General features: G+C 38.4%; 1 protein-coding gene across 1 annotated transcript in view; it reads left to right on the top strand.

The window, feature by feature from the left end:
• The window catches only part of EVC2 (EvC ciliary complex subunit 2), a gene marked incomplete at its 5' end in the record, with an annotated part of 70,679 nt that extends 59,325 nt beyond the window's left edge, over positions 1 to 11,354 (top strand). Inside the window, 6 exon segments of the mRNA XM_083834455.1 lie at positions 709 to 796; positions 6,851 to 7,044; positions 8,256 to 8,357; positions 8,852 to 9,118; positions 9,120 to 9,126; positions 9,129 to 11,354. Of these exon segments, the coding sequence (XP_083690581.1) occupies positions 709 to 796; positions 6,851 to 7,044; positions 8,256 to 8,357; positions 8,852 to 9,118; positions 9,120 to 9,126; positions 9,129 to 9,173 (703 nt within the window). The 3' untranslated portion in view covers positions 9,174 to 11,354.
• Positions 11,355 to 17,699: the final 6,345 nt, after the last annotated feature.

Genomic DNA, 17,699 nt, shown 5'->3' with positions numbered 1-17,699 from the left:
TCAGGTTTCATGTAAGATTCTTAGAGGGTGTTTTCCATTACAAAGAGGGTTTCCTTTGAACCAATTGATTTATTAAAATAGCTTAGATAGGCTTTGAGTGGAGTTGTAGCACTCTTAAGTCTGTTTTAACTCTAAAGGGGCTGGAGCTGTCATTGATGTCTCTCCTAGAAGAGCAAACAGGTTACTGGCTTGGGAATACTACAGGATACAGGTGTGTCAGTCAGGCCTTCAAAGGAGCAACAGCTAGTCTTTACTATTTACCTGTAAACATAATGGAAGAAATGAATCTTGCACTTTTCCCAGATAACATTGTAATGGCTTCTTAAGTTGGTCTGGAAAGAAAAAAAAATCAGTAATGAGGAAGGTAACAATTTATTGTTATTTCTGAAACAAAAAGGTCCACAAATTGCGGAAAAGCGTTGTGATGAAAATGAGGTGATGGGGGGACTGATTGAATGACAGTCCTTTGGAGCAATTTCAGATTTGTATTATGTGCAAGAACATGGCCTCAGATTCTGCTCTGATTTTGTGTTGTCGTTTAGGGGAGAAGAGAGGAGGAGAAACTGACTTATTTTAGAAGTTACGCTGCTCAGCCAACATGGCTGACAGAGTTTTGCCTCCTGAATGGATGACTTTCAGTTATTGTTTCCTATAATACAGTCATTGCACCTGAGAAGATTTCAATGTTAATTCTGTCTTTCACTTCAGCTTGAGAGATGAGCAGTGGAATTGCATGGTGCTTGAAGATCTCCTGGAAAATATAGAAATGGATGCATTTTTGGCACTTTATAGTCAGGTAAGCATGAAATTGAACAAAGCTAGCAGGTTTAAATTACAGCTGTATCAGCAGATCAGCTTTTCTTCTTTTTTGGGAACTGTTGCAGATATATTTGTACCCAGTTCTGCTAATAGTCAGTTCTGGTGTTTGCAGCATATATTACCATTGACTTCAATTAATTCTGACCTACTTTTCAGCCTTTTTAATTTTACTACGTTATACTACTTCTTCACCTATAAATCCTTTCCGGCAGTTGTCCTATTGCATTTCATTCTGTGGAGGGAACTAAATTGCATGAGTTTCGGGTTTACAGACAGATTTACCGTTTGATTTCCACGTGTTAAGACAGGGGTTCTGTTTAGGTTTCAGTCTATGTGAGAAATGAATAGCATTGATTGTGTTACAAAACTAAATGATAAAAGCACTGCTAGTTAAGTTTTCTAGTGTCATTACTCATACTATTTTCAGAAAGAACATCTCTTCTTCATTGGTCATAATTTATTATTTGTTGGCTGCCTGTCAGTGCCACAAAGGGCATTAAAAGTGAATCACTGTTGTTCCTAAATTGTATTTGCAGGTTTTGGTTTAGGTAAGTAACTAATATCAGGGTGAAAAAAAAAAAAGACTATAGTAGCTTCTACGGCTTTTACCATCTAGGTGTCTTACCTTTCAAGGACAGTTGCAGTTGCAGCCACCTGTATCACAAACTGGGAACTTCATATGCTAGCGAGCCAAGGAGGGACAACTTAGACTAAGGGGATGTCAGCTTTTCCTGAATCTCGGGTTTGTTTCTACTCAGGTTTCTGAACTCTTTATCTTCTGTTGAGTCAGATGTCTACTTGAGATCAGCTTGGAGTGGGACTCCTGTATATTATATGTGCATTAGGAGATTCACGTGGTAGGTCACACATGCTTTCAGACCCTTACTCTGATTTGGGCAAGGAACTTGCAGCAAGGTCTCCTAAAGCTCACAGGAGTTTGATAATCACTTCAGTCTGTCTCTCATGGGGACACTCGGGCTCCATTCAAAGTGGAATCATTGCATTAGCCTCGCTGGAAGAGACTTGACTCATCTGGGAGCCTGATGGTTAAGGTGCTGTCCTGGAATTGACTATCTCACTTTGTGCTAATGAATTAAGTTAGAGTGGAATTCAAACCTGGTCTTACGCTTCCCAGGTTTCCTATTCTCTGGGCATAATAATATAAGCACCAAAAATCCATTCTGACATGTTTTGCAAAGTGTAGCATTTGAAGGTGTTGCTGAGGAGGTCACAACCAGCATTACCAGCCTTCTAGTTTTAAATCCAAACTATGTGTTTCTGTAGCTTTTTTATTATTATTGTTTTTCTCTTCAATTTTTATGTTGCAACCCCTTTTTTCAAACTGTCTTGCTACCATATTCACCTTGACAGTTTGGCATATGGTAAACAGATATGGCTGTCAGCAACTGCTGAATTCTACTCCAGCTTTAAACTCCTTCTCATTGTGTTTCCTGCCCCCATGGCTGCTGCACGCAGAGCTCCTGAAAAAAACTTTCTGCTGTCTGCCATTGTAGGATGTTTGTGTGGTAAATACTCACAAGATGGTGAGTTTTAATCTGATTATTTCTTTATAGCTTTAAATTTTACATGTATTCATTTATGTTCCATTAAAATAACCTGTGTACTGCTGATGAGGCAGTCACCAACTATTTTCAGTTATGCATTAAGTTGTGGAACAGTAACATGGGCAGCAACAGCTATAACACTTTTCAGAGGTGATATTAAATTGAGGCTTCATTTTCCCATTTGTAATTGCAGTTTGTGTAACAACTGAAAATTTCAGAACATGTTTCTAGGTGAACAGAGGGTAGATCTTTTGTCCTGTTCAACATTCTTTTTTTTTTTTTTTTTAAATTTCGTAAAACGGGTAAGGATTTAACAGGCTTCAATGAATGTTTTGCTGAAACATACAATACTTCAGATACTTGTTAAATATCGTATATGTAAGATAAGAAATAAATTATTTTCAGCATCAGTGGAAAATAAACATCAGAACACGTACAGAAATTGAAAATGCTTTGAAAGGTCCTTTGGCCTTTGCTCGTCTTTCCCTATACTGCTGTAGTTTAAGTCATAGGTCTTGGTGGACCAGTCTTGTAAATTCTTTTATACTTTTTTTTTCCTAGTTCATTATATTTTTATCTGACAAAACATTTTGCATCCAGAAATGCTGTTATGTAGGCTTTAAACAGCACAGACCAACTCTTCCAAATTAACACTACTGAGACCATTATCATAGTGTAACTTCAGTGCTTTTATATCTGCTGTTGCTTTGTGATTTTGGACTAATTGAAGGAATGGCTGGGGCCTTGTACAATGTTCATTTAGCTATTTCCTGGGCTGGTGAAAACACTCAGCACTAAGTGGGAACTCTTAAAAAGGAGCATGAACACTGCATTAATCTTGTACTCTGGTTCTTAGCTTGCCGTACCCCTGGGCATAGAAGGTTAGGAAGAAGTTGCATATAACAAGACAGCTGCTCAGCAGAAGACTTCTTATCTTGCAAAGGATGGTGTGAAATGGTTTTCTGCTGCTTCTGAGTTAGCTGTGTGTGATAAGAGCCTCAACATTTACCTCTCACATGAAGGCATTAAATTCAAGATGTGTACCATATTAAAATCAGCTGAATGATGAAGCAGCAGTGTAGGACTTAGTGGAAGGGACACCAAGAAGAGAGGCAAACCCAGTGGCTAAGTGCTACTTCTTCTGACTTTGAATCATTACAAGAGAAATGTTGGTCCTTTCCCAACAGACCTTCACTCTTTTCTTAGCATTTCAGTTCAAATATAGTGCTCTTTTCATTGGGAAGTGTTGATTACATTTATCAATTAACTGCCCAGTACTAACCAGGAATATTCTGGTTTTGCATGTTACTGTAAGCTAGTGTCTATTCTAGAAGTTTTTTAATAGTGACGCTTCTTGTGCTACATTCCCGAAGATCTTACCATTTGGCTTGGGGAAAGCTGGATCTTGCTTTTCTACAGCATAGGTAAACCCTGTTGATTATGTTGCTGACAATTTAATTGTCTTCTTGTGATGACTGTTGGGTTTCTAATCCTTTGGCACAGATGTATCGTGAAACAGCTTCTGAACAGCATGGTAGGCATTCTGCAAGTTCAGAAATTAAAATAAATGTTGTGCAGATTACAGATGCATGCAAACAGTATGTCATAATTTTCACAGTACCCAGTCCCTTTAGCACCCTAGCAGGTGAGCAGTGACCTTGATAACTCTAATTTATATATCTTGAAGACAGAAGCAGGTTTATGAGCATTATTGTCAACTCACTACAGCTGAAAAACTGGACACACTGTTCAATGTATACCTGGGGGACTGTGCTGTATGTTTTGTTCATAAGATTCCCTGAAGAAATTTTTAGTGTGTAGAAATATGTATTAGATACACCAGAGTGGGATTTTTTGTATTTACATTTAGTCTTATAAAAGGTAGTCCAGAGATACTTTGGGACACGGAGTTTATGAAATTCCATAACACCTGTACAGATAGTGCCTTCAGATACACAAAAATGAATTCTGTTCATGGCAATTTTCATAATATAATAATTCCAACTGTAATTCCAAACTTGAATAGTCATAATTCAACTGTAAAGAAGTACACGCTCAGTAGAATAGGAGTTTATTCATTTATTAAGGCTCACAGTATAATATGTTCCTTCTTTGGGATATGTTTATCCTGTGTGTTGATATAGGAATTGATTTTTAAATCTTTTTTCCCCCTGTTTTCTTAAAATTTATAGGCACATTATATTGACACATATTAAGAAACTATAGTATTGTACCTCTGTATGTTACACTTATTCTTTTCTTTATAGAGGGTTTTCCCCTTTAAACTAGTTTTTAGAACTGTGGATGTAGCCTTCTTGGAAAGTTTCACTTTCCTACATTTTGTCTTGCAGCTTACATCCCTATGGAAGCAGATCTAGGTCGGTAAGAGATTTGCTAGAATGATAGTGAGTTCAGGATCATAAGCCTCTCGGTGAGAAGTTACTTATAAATGAGCATGTAGCTATAGCCCCAGGTACACTAGTTGATTTTTAGAGAAGACAAATGATGGAGACAGACTGTCATGTGGGAACAGCACGGTAAGCTTGAAACACAGCATGAATCAAGTTCATTGATTCTTGCATATAGGTGTTTAAATACACATTGCTCAGACAAAATACTTAAAAGTAATTCTACTGTTTGCAAACCACAGTTCATACATCCCTATTTATACTCTGGCGAAATTCAGAGAATACAGGTGAGGTTATTGGTAGCTCAACTAACATTTTTATCCATTAATGTTACAAAACACACAAATTTCTAATCTTTGCAGTACTTTACTGTCTCTAATATGCCTGAAGATTGAAACTCACCCCACACTGGAGAGCCTTTGGTCTGACTAGTGTGACCATTCCTGTATTTGAATGCACATTCACTTCTCCTTCCTGTTTACGCAAGCTGGTCCAGGTACCTGTGGGTTTTTCTAAGTGCTACTGCAGGTGCCTGCTCACACATCAGCACTCACTTTGCCAGACATATGCTAGGTGCACCTGGCTGGTGCCACTTTTGGTACTGTTGACAGCACTGTGACACCTTGGAGGATGACTTAATCATGAATTCTGCTGTGTTAGAATACCACTGAGGGTTGTCTTCCAGTACAAATCATACTTGATGCAGAGAGGTAAGGGTCAGAGCGGAGGAAGGAATATTTTAAAGAGAAAACTATTACAGAGGAAAGCAGTACTGAAGTCATGACGCATATAAATAATCATCCCCATATAAATTATGGAGTTAAAGGTCCTGCTGAGACCATTCTGTCAGAGGGATGGGTCACAGAGATGCCATTTTTGTTTTTTTGCAAGTTTCTGGAACAACAGTTTTTAAAGACCAAGCAGCCTGTATACATTGACTACAGAAATTAAACTTATCTGTCTGTATTAAGATTTAAGGCCTTCTTTACATTTTCCCTACAGAAGAATCAAATCACTTCTTACTTAAGAACCATGAACAGATGTCTCTTTCCTAACTACGGTACCCATTTCAGGATGAAAATAATGGATATTTGAAATACCCAACAACTTAGTAATCTATGATCAATCTTAGCATTTTGTCTCATTCGTTCTGGTATCTCAGTGGTTTCCATGGAAAACATGCAGCAATACTTAAGAGCCTAAGAGACTTTGGGGAGTGACTACTTCTGCATTTTGGAGAGAAATCTCTGCTTGTCTCAATATACTGTAGGCTGTTTTATATTTGATACACATGAGAAATCTGCAGAAACAGCCCTGGGGACAGAGTAGTTTTGACAGCTGAGCAGCAAGTAACAATGTGGTTTGGGTGCCTAGAGGGAGACAGGGAATTGGTCTGATTCATCGTCTAGGGAACAACTGAATTTGAACTTAGTCTGTCTGGACACTGTGTGAATATAATTTACCAACAACCTTTGGGCCAGAAAATAAAAGAAAAAACATTTTTAGGGGGCTGAAGATGTTTCCTTCTCTTACTGACAAGTATTACAAGCTATTCTCTGAGCTTATCACAGAATGTGGTGTTACGAGAAGCTAAGCAATGAAATGCCCAACCATGGTAACATGTAAATGTTGTCATTAGGTTTCAGAGGTTATTTTTTTCTGATTTTGCAGACCAAAAAATGCCATATTGCTTCATTCCTATGTTGATAAGATTACAATCCATAAATTAAGTAAACCTTACATTCTAGAATATGATTGCATTGTGATTTTTCTGGCATCGAGTATCTGCTCTAAGCAGACAAAATGAGAGGAACCGGTTGTTTAGAATTTAAATTGCATGTATTTGTAATGAAATGGGGTACTTCAATGCATATGGGCCAGTGTGGATGGAAGCAATGAATGCAGGACTGTGACCACTTGACATCAAAACCACTAAAATGATTTTTAGTAATACTTTTTGTTTCTATGATGAATTATTTTTTACCGCTAGCAATTAAAATTCACTAACCCTTTCCTTCCCTTCCCTTCCTATGCTGCTTCCACTTATTAATCCTCCAGGAGCTCCGACTGGCAGGTTATTTAGCCAAACTGACAAGGGTGCCAATGGGAACATTGCACGGGATTCTGAACTTGTTGCTGCCCTCCAGTTCACAAAGTGAGGTTCTTTCTGTCCTCGATTCCATCAATAAATATACAGATGCTGTTGCTGAAGGTGATAGTGCTGCAGATGAGTCTGGCAGCTGTAAAAAAAGGTAAGTGTGATCTTTTCTGGTAGACTGTTGGAAAAGATTATTGCTTTCTTTATATATTTATTTGCTTGACAAGCAGATTGATGATAGAAAAATAGGACGTTCATAAGTTTCTTCTGTGAAATATTTTCATGGTGTAAAGTGTTTTGAAACTGCTGCTTTATTTTATGGAATAAAATTGATTGATGAAAAGCTCATAAGTTTTATAAGCTTAGGAGTGTAATTTAACTGAATTAGGCAGTTATTTTATAGATTTATAAACCTTACTCTGATCATTTTCTTTTTGTTGACTTGAGTTTATTAAAATAATGAAGTCTCTCTCCCAACTCCCTGCTGTGCATGACATGAGAAAGGGAAAAAAGATTATTTTTAAATTAAAAAAAAAAAAATCTCCAAATTGGAGAGAGATGTGTTTGAAGGGTGTCCCTCAGAAAAAGAAGGATATGGACCTGTTAGAGCCAGAGGAGGGCCATGAAGATGATCAGAGGGCTGATGATCATAGCACCTTTCCCGTGAAGAAAGGCTGAGAACTGGGGCTATTCAGCCTGAAGAGAAGGCTCCAGAGAGACCTCATTGCAGCCTTTCTTTACTTAAAGGCTTCGGTACTTAAAGTATTTCAGTACTACTATAAAAAAGATGGAGAGCAACTTTTTGCTTGGGCAGATAGTGACAGGACAAGGGGGAATAGTTGTAAACTAATCTTAAGTTTAGGGGAGATTTGCATTAGATGTTAGGGGGAAATTCTTCACTCAGAGGTTAGTGAGGCACTCAGAGGTTGGTGAGGCACTGGAACAGGTTGCCCAGAGAAGCTATGGATGCCCCATCCCTGGAGGTGTTCAAGGCCGGGTTGGACGAGGCCCTGAGCAACCTGGTCTGGTGGGTGGCATCCCTGCCCATGGCAGGGGGGGTTGGAACTGGGTGATCTTTAAGGTCCCTTCTAACCCAAACCATTCTATGATATGATTCTATGAAAAGCATACGTGGCACTGAACCCTCTAGTTGTTGGATGTGAGTTGTCAAGGAATGGCTAAGGGTCCTTGGGACCATGTGATCTTATGTGATTTAAATAACTTGTGCAAAAACCCTTGTGTGCTCTTATTGGTTGCATTTATTGCATTAATGTTAGGGTTTTGGTAGTTAAAATAAGAAAAGGGGAAAAAGTATGTGTAGTTAGGGATTTGCTGCTGGGAATTTTTTCTTTCCTCCTCCTTCAGGAAGAACCAAGAGAGGTGGCAAGCATTGGAGAACAAAGTAAGGGAAGATCTGATAAACAGAAGTTTGGAAAGAATTCCTTCTCTAAACAGGAGAGAAGACAGGTAAAGGAAAAAAAAAAAGAGGAAGAAACACATGATTTTTTAAAATTATTATTTTCTTATACTCTATTTCATCTCCAAAGTTTCTTCTACATCTGTCAGAAAATAAGTTCATAAATGTGCCTTTTCTGACACTGTTATAATCTTTTATGCTCATGCAACACATTTATACATAATATGCAATAATAATATTAAATACCTAAAAAGGTTTTTCTGTACTTACCAACAAAATTCACACATTTTTCATAAACATTGCCTCACCTTCCCTTACTTATTATAAGGTTAACTTTTCTTATGCAGTTTTGTATCTTGTAAAATGTTATGCAAATTATTGGGGATTGGAAGAGAAATTACATTTCTGTCTAAAATATTATTTTCTTTAGCTTCCAGAGGAAAGTCACCACTCCTATGTCATGGTATGATACAGAAAGTGATGCTGTTTTTCTGCCAAGTTTTCATTTTTAATTCTTTTTTTTTTTTCTTTCTCATTAATGTAGCTTGATAAAGAAGAAGCAACTTGTCCTCCTGGAAGAAGCATCATTCATTCATCTTGGATGTTTGTCTACGCATCTTCCTATGGAACAGTCTGGTCAATATGTTTCCTTGAACACTGCAACCGTTGAATCCATAGAAGTATTAGACACAGGGGAGAAGGTATTTTTGTTCCGTGAGCAGAGTGATCCAGTACTTTCTTTTCATAATTCTCCAAGGAAAAAGAAAAAGAACTTCCTTAATTCCAAAAAAGCTGCACATGCAAGTATGGATTAATGAGGGAGACTTCCATTTGAAGAATCAATTAGGGAAGAGGAAGTTATTTAACAATTAGGAAGAATGAAGCTATGCAGCTTAGATAACACTTGCATTGTTTTAATATCAACTTTCTGACATTGTAAATAGTTGTCGAACTTCACAATGAGCGTTGTGCATCTTTCAATTCTCATCAATGCATCTTTTGATGGATGGACCACTCAGTGTGCAAGGAATTGGCTGAATGGTCACACTCAAAGAGTTGCGGTCAACGGCTCAATGTCCAGTTGAAGATCAGTAATGAACAGTGTTCCTCACAAGTCAGTGCTGGGACAGGCACTGTTTTAACATCTTTGTTGGTGACGTGGACAGTGGGATTGAGTGCACTCTCAGCAAGTTTGCCCATGACACCACGCTGTGTTGTGCGGTCATAATGCTGGAGGTAAAGGATACCATCCAGAGGGACCTGGACAGGTTTGAGAGGTGGGCCTGTACAAACCTCAAGAAGTTCAACAAGGCCAGGTGCAAGGTCCTGCATCTGGGCTGGGGCAACCCTAAGCACAAACACACGCTGGGTGGAGAATGGATTGAGAGCAGCCCTGGTGAGATGAACCTGGAGGTGTTGGTTGATGAGAAGCTCAACATGAGCTGGCAATGTGCGCTTGCAGACCAAAAAACCAACCGTATCCTGGGTTGCATCAAAAGAAGCATGGCCAGTACATCGAGTGAGGTGATTCTCCCCCTCTGCTCTTGTGAGACCCCACCTAGAGTACTGTGTTCAGCTCTGGGTCCCCCAGAACAAAAAAGACATGGATGTATTAAAACAAGTCCAGAGGAGGGCCATGAAGATGATCAAAGGACTGAAGCACCTCTCCTGTGAAGAAAGGCTGAGAGAGTTGGGGTTGTTCAGCCTGGAGAAGAGAAGGCTCCAGGGAGACCTTATAGTGGCCTTCCAGTACTTAAAGGGGGCCTACAGAAAAGCTGGGGAAGGACTCTTAGGGAGTGTAGTGATACCACAACAGTAATGGTTTTAAACTGAAAAAAAGGGGGATTTAGATTAGATATTTGGAAGAAATTCTTTACTCTGAGGGCAGTGAGGCACTGGAGCGGGTTGCCCAGAGAAGCTGTGGATGCCCCATCCCTGGAGGTGGTGTTCAGGGCCAGGCTGGATGGGGCTTTGGGCAACCTGGTCTGGTGGGAGGTGTCCCTGCCCATGGCAGGAAGTTGGAACTGAGTGATCTTTAAGGTCCCTTCCAACCCAAACCATTCGGTGATTCGTTCTATGATGCAACAGATGACATATGGGTGTTTTGTGATGCACGTTCTGGCAGACAGGACTCAGTGTTCCTTCAGTGCTTTGCACTGATTTTACTGTAGCTGTTTCTTCATAATTTATATAGAAAGGTTATTTATTATATAAAGCAGGTATTGATTTACTGTTCTCGTATTTATGTATTCTTGTAATAAGCTGTGGTATAGCAGATGACATGAAGAGATGAAGTAGATGACCCACAAGTCCTCTGTTGTCTGATTTTCTCTTAGTCTAGCTAATTTAGTTTAATCTTGTGCTGTTAATAAGCTTTGAATGTTACTTCTGCAGTCTGTGTTCTCCAGTGGTAGCTGATAGTCCAGATCTTCAGCGTATGCATATGCACTAGGCCTTTCAACCCAGAGTAGTTTCATCTTTTACCTTTTTTTAAAAAATTTACTTCAGTAGAACTAGAAATGTGGCTTCAGTTCAGAACTTAAGTTTTAAGTCTTAAATATTTGCAACCCGTTGCAGTATTTTTCTTCCTGAAGCAATGTCATCATATATATCAGTAGAAAAGGGAAACTTGTAAATGGACATGTAATACGTTCAAAAGTTTTCTTTTTTTTTTTAATTACAGTGCTGCCAACTGTTGTAATTTTATGTGGGTGTTTTTGAAGTTCTTATTCCCAAATTTCTCTAAATTATGAGGATATCGTTTTACATTTCAAAAAAGAGTTAATTTTCAAACCCTTCTAGTTGATGGAAAGAAGTCCATAAATATGAACCCTAAAAACTGTAATAGGAAAATATAAATTAAAAGGAATGCATGTATTTGATAATTCACAATATTCAAGCTGGTTTCAAAGGATTTTTTGAACTGTGTTCAAATGCTGTGAGGGTACTGTGATTGTGTATTTTGCTGTTTTTGAGGTATGAAGTTTCTATACCTTTGTATTAATAGGACACCAATTTCATTTTAAAAATTAAAATGTTACTTTGTATGTGTGTCTGCAGTTATCATCTATCCCCAGTGGAAAAAAAACCATTTTTTCCCTCTTCACTTGACAAGTTTAAATATTCATTCCACAGTAAACAGCAATTAGTGTTTCTTACCACTATTAACATTAGAAAATGTTCTATGCAGTAATTAGCCTGATAATCCTAATTATTTTCTGATTGCATTCTTCAGTCTCTTGAAAGAAGTCATCACTCTCACAGAAAAAGGAGCGTGTCAGGGTAGTGGGAGTTCAGAGTTTGCTGTGTTTTAAGGCATCTTGTATGTCCTCCTGAAGGCTAGGATAGGTTAAGGTAGGGTCTGCCCTATCTTGAGGCAGGTCAGAGCTGCCTCTGGAGGAGGCTCAGGTGTTTCAGAAAAAGGTTCAGAAGTCATGTCTCCAGCAGCCCCTGTGCAAGACTAAGCAGTAGGAAAAGCTGAGCTGTAGTCAGGGCTGCAAAGAGCACTTGAAAGCTGTAGTATCCTCACCTGATGCAAGTAAGACTTCTCCCAAGCCCAGACCTTAGGCTGTTACTATATGAAAAGGGAAACAGCAGCACTACTCACAGATAAGATGTTGATACAATGCAAAATCTGAATATTGATTGCAATATCAATTTATTATCCTCAGCAGATAATCTGCATGTCTAATAGCAGAAGGCTAATTTGCAACTCTCACTCATCACAAATCTGAAGCAGCTCAGTAAATGTAACTATTCTAGTGGGGAACTGTCATACCCTGATCTGGATCAGTTTCATATCATGCAGTGCATATTCAAAGAAATGTGCTAACCGTAAAATCTCTCTCACCTTACAAAATAGGTACTATCGAGGTAACAGCCCACTTCAATAAATGTTTGATTTATATTCATCTTTGAGTCACTCAGAAGACAGAGGAAGGCCCTTGGTGTGTGTGCAATTCCTGTGTGTGTACTATAGGTATTAGCATCCTTATTTCACAGTTGAAGTCTTCCAAGATGTGCATACTGGACAAGCTGGTCAAATTAAGCCCATTGGATTTAATTGTCATTGTCAATAAAATAACTAATATAAAGCCAAATTCTTCAGCATTTTGAACATTATCCACATGGGGCAAATTGTTCTTCATTCTCACTAGATTAGCATGAGAAAAGGATGTCTTATCAGTCTCTTATTTTTAAACAGATGAAGCAAAAATAAAAGGGTTCAAGTATCTGATACTGGTGCTTAATACTGTGCTGACTGTAGAATTAGGACTTATTAAAAATCAGAAAAGAAAACATAAAAATCAGAAAAGAAAACAACAACAACCAAAAAAAAAAAAGACAAAAACACAAAACCACCCCACCGTTGTTTAGCAACTCTCCTGGTTTCTGCCTGGTTATATAATGCATTTTACTTGGATCGAAAGTATTGGAAATGAAGGAGCCTCTCATTAACACCCCATTTAATTGCTTTCCCCTGGAAGTTCATTATTTTTCATCTTGTCCCTGACCCTGGACATTATACCCACATTGTGGTTGTCATCTCCCCTCTACCTGAGGCCATTGACCAAGGAGCCAAAACATGGAAAGAACAAGAAAAAGAGCAGTTGTTGGGCAGTGACACTTTAATCAACACAGGAAAAATAATGGTATAATTTATTGAAGAAGTGAATTCTCTATGTTGGACTGTAGCTTTGTTATCCTTTCTTCACTGGGCACTTAATGTTAGCTTCCACTGTGCACAGCACCTCTCTCATGTCCAGAGGCAATTCCTGTTCACTAACTGGCCCCACTTCTGGATTTTCAGGAGTCTTATCAGTTGTGCAAAATGGTCAGTCCTCAGGTTTAGCAGACATGGGGACTCTGCTGTAGCATTATCATTATCTGGGTTTTCCACTAATAGTGTGATCCCTCCTGAAGGACCATGTGGTGTTTGTAAATTAAAGGTTTGCACTGGTAGGGAACAAAATGCCCCAGAAAAGCTTTAAGAGGAGCTCTTGCTGAGAGAGATTCGCTTTTCCACGTTATCATACAAACCTGGTGCTAGCACCATATAAAGACTCAAAGGAAAAGATTTTAAAATACTTCAGTCCTTTTAAAATGAAATGGGCACTTACTGGAATGTTTGAAATTGACACGATCCTCAGTGTCCATAGATTAAAAAAGATTCGGTATCCATAGGCTTCTGGACCTGTGCAGCCGTTTGCAGTGAGGTATGTATCTATCACATTTTCTGCGGTGTTGTTATGGTAGTGGTGTTCATGTATGCTGCAGTTTCTTCATGAGTGCATTTACTGAAGTGTAATTAATTAGAGTAATGAAGTTCTTTGCTGCGTCTCTTAAGAGAGGTTGAAACAAAATCACATTGTAGATAATAGTGTACAACCTGCAGAGTGCCCTTTAGACAAGGTAGGATTTTAAAAGCTTGTTTATTTTCCTCTCTCTTTTTCTGGCTTGGCGTATCAGAGATACAGATATTGGATTAGCATGCCAGAAATGTTCCTTACTCAGTTGTTTAGTTTGTCTTTTTAAAGGTTTCTTTAACAAGAAAGATATTGTTAAAAAAAAAAAAAATACACCCTAGGGAAAAGTGTTCTCTCTATAAAGTGTTCTGCAGTGATTGAACTGAAAATGTTTCCTTGAAACAACGAAGTTGAGATTTCATTTCCCTGTCCTCACTATTATATATTAGTTTGTTATGAAATACAGTATGCATTCTAAGCCTAATAAAGAATGATTAATACCAAGAATGAAGGACTGGATATTCTGGTAGAAACATCAACATTATGTCAAAAATTGAATCAACTGTAAAAGAAAGTGAAAATACCTACATGGACTTGGCACTTCTGCAATGAGAAAAATGTAAAAATGGAAGTGAAAAGATTAACATTTTTGTGGAAATAATCGTTGTATTTAATAGATATCTTTATCTTCACTCATGGCTATCATAATTTTGTTTTCAGATTAACTTCTAAAGTGACAATGTCTCTTTAATAAGGTCAATTCTGCAAAATGCTCATCTGCTTTATTTGAACCTGGGGAAATCATGCTGCTTTCTTTCATTATCTTGTATTTACCCAGTTGCTATTTTAACACCTTTATTTCTTCTGGGGAATGTTAAGTTTTTATGCTGCTATCTTAATACAACCTAGTGCCAGTAATTATACTGCCTTTCATAGATGGCTCTTGCTTCCTGAGAGTCTGAGAGCAGGGTTTTCAAAGCACCAAACGCCAAGTCCCCTAATTCAGCTGACCCACTTCCTCCTCTGCTCTGTGCTGAAAGCTTTTGCTGCTGTGCTGATACGACTGGTGCAGACATAGCTGTCCCAGTATCAAGCATTCTGATTTTGCCTACCGAATTGTGAAAGCTACTTTAGGAGAAGTTTTATTGTCACAGGTCATTGAGTGCTGCATGAGAGTTCGTATGAACATGTGTACTGGTCAGGCAATATGGTGAAAGTGATAAACGTGATCCTGCCAGCAGAGTGCTCCTGGTGGGATCCAGCCCTTGCGGCTTGTCCGCCCAGTTCCCCTTCTGCAAAATGGCTGGCAAGGCCAGCAGCTCAGGTCTGCAGAGCTTTCTTTCTATTCATTTTCTTCTGGTTCACAGGGAACAAGATAGGGAAGGTCGGACTCAATGCTTGTGAAAGACTTCACGGTGTGCTCACTGCTTGCCTTTGTGTTGCAGACAAGCTGTAATATAAATGGGTTATTTAGTGCAAACTGATAATGTCCATCTCTGTACTTGGACAGTCTGTGCTTTCTCGTGTATTATTTTTTTACCCTAATTATTTTTTCCACCTCAGCTGTGTCAAGAAGCCTGAAAGCCACATCAACTGAAAGCAGTTTGTTTTTCCCGATGTTCAAGCATTCCTCTGGAGAGCAGGAGATAGGCATTTGGTTTTAGCACAACATAGCTTAGTTGGCTATACATGCAGGAAATTCAATTATAATTGGAAAAAGCCAACTTCTTTGGAGCTTGTTCTTAATCATGCCAGAGACCTACCTTCAGAAAAGAGATTTTGTACTTTCAAACACTTTTGTTTGAAGGAAGATGACTAAGTAAGGAAATAAATTAAAACCTGAAAGTGGCAAGTACCATTCCCAGCCAAATTAGCACTCAGAATCTGAGGTCAGAACTTGGATAAGTTTGAGCATTGGTGTTAGGCTTTAGCCCTTGATTTTATGCATTTGAGAATGACATCTTTTTAAAAAAATCTGAGTGGTTTTGTAGTTGTTCAACTGAACAAAAATACTCATATGCAGAGTGTTTCAGGAAGAGAAAAAGTTACTTCATAAAAAGTATGCATTGAAAGGCCTTTACAAAATATTTTGAGTGGATAGATGGGCAATGTCTGTGCTAATTGGGGTAAAAGTATATTTTCCCAGTATATTTTCATTCTGCTTATGGCTTGACTGTTACTAGACATAAATCTAGTAATGTATGCCAGTTGTTTTTTCTTAATTTGCTGTTGATCACTGGTAATTCATTGTTCTAAAATTACCATTGTGTCTGTATCTGCAGATTGGCTTGTGTACTACTTACACAGGAGTATGGTTGTCATTCCTCTTTGTACACTATAGAAATATATAGTAATTCAGGGTTGCATCATTTTTGAAAGTGGCCTCTTTCAAAGGTAGTCATTTCACATGGTTCTGTCTTGGAGAATATAAAGGGCACATCAGGAATTAGAAGCTGTCCTTGAGAGTTTATTTTTTCAGATCTTCAGACTATCTAAAATATTCTTTCTTGCAATATTTTTGACAAAATTTGTGTTCTGCTAATACGAAAAAAATCTCAATCTTCCATAAACAATATCTTTCTTTCTTTTACAACTCCTATGCAATTAATAGATTTTCCCATTTTCTCAGCTTATCAAATGAGAAGGAATAGTAATCCATGACAGTTTTAACACGGTTGTTTCAGTTGTTCTTTTTTAAAAATGTAAGATATATTTTTCTCACACACACACACACACACAAAAAAATCCTTAAGATTTGTCTCTTTGATGTCTGCGTTTCACTGGGGAACACAGAAAAAGCTGTATCTCCATCCTGAAAGCTGGGAGATCAAGTCTGTGCTTTAACATAGGTTTCCTTCATAATCAACATCCTTTTTTGTTTGTTTGTTTGTTTGTTTGTTTTTTCCCCCAGGCAGGATGAATAGTTTAGAACATGTGATGCTCCATGACTGTTTTAAACCCAAATGAATACCTACGTATAAATTTTTAATTTATTTATTTTCCATGTGGTTGGATGGTTACAAAGTGGTTTGACGAACAGTGAGGAGCTTCATGGTTAACTGGAGGGCTGATAGGGCCAAGCCTGTCTTGATGCACACTGGTTTTCCTTCTGAGACGAGTATCACCCAGGGCCCTCTTATGCTCCTGCCCAGCTAATGCTCAGTCCTGCCAGCCATATAAAAATGCAGGAAATTTGAGGTGTTCAGAATTGTCTCCCATACTGATACAGCTCATCCACTTCATGTAAATGAAGTACAGTATTTTCTTTATAGCTTCTGTACAACAGACTACCTATGCTAACCATGTCTCCATTTCGTCACTGTGTGTGATCTTTTCCTTCAGTGTGCTTGCTGCCCTTCCCACTTAAGTACTGTTCACACATTTAGTAAGAATGCTCTCTATTTCATTTTCCAGATGATCAGTAAAAAGAAATGGGATGTTTTACAAATTTCAGTACAAGAAGCTACAGTTGTTAGCAGTCACAGTGAAATAGAAAGGAAATCAGGAGTAACCCAAGACCTGAAGTCACATCTTCAGCTCATGCCTGCAGACAGAGAACTTCTAGAGAGGAGGGTACATGATGCTCTGTTTTGTTGCAAGGATTGTTCCACATAAGCCAAATCATGGGATTCTGAAGGGTGGAAGGGCTGAAAAGTGTTTTGCTTTTAAATACATTCACTTAAAAGCTGTGCTGCATTTAAAAAAATAAGAAGTTTTAGAAAAAACTATACAAAAATGGTACCATGTTTACCACAGAATCCCTCAGTACAATTTGTGCAGCCTTACAGATAGGAATGAGCCTTAGCACAAGAACAAGACTGCAACTCTTTGCCAGTAAAGAAGAGGATAAGCTGCATCTAGCTATTTCCATGTACATAAATGTTAAATTCACAATTCTGTTCATTGACTTTTGACCTTATTTGTGTAAGGTACATTTGTTTATTTGCAGAAGTCAGCATGCTGTTAACCTAATTTTCTTTTGAAGGAATATAGTCTTTGTTTGTGGTTGCAGTGATACCAGGATAAATGAGGTTGCGGGTTGCACCTACGCAAGATCGGTGCGTTGCAGAAGGAAACCCAGATGCATTAGGCTCTGTCAGTGCCGGTGGTGAAGAGCTGGTTGTGCAGATAAAACCTGTCAGCAGG

Source organism: Anser anser (genome assembly GCF_964211835.1).
Source record: "Anser anser genome assembly, chromosome: 4".
Taxonomy (NCBI): Eukaryota; Metazoa; Chordata; class Aves; order Anseriformes; family Anatidae; genus Anser; species Anser anser.
The sequence above is the reverse complement of the archived record's forward strand: the minus strand, read 5'-3'. Positions and strand labels throughout refer to the sequence as shown.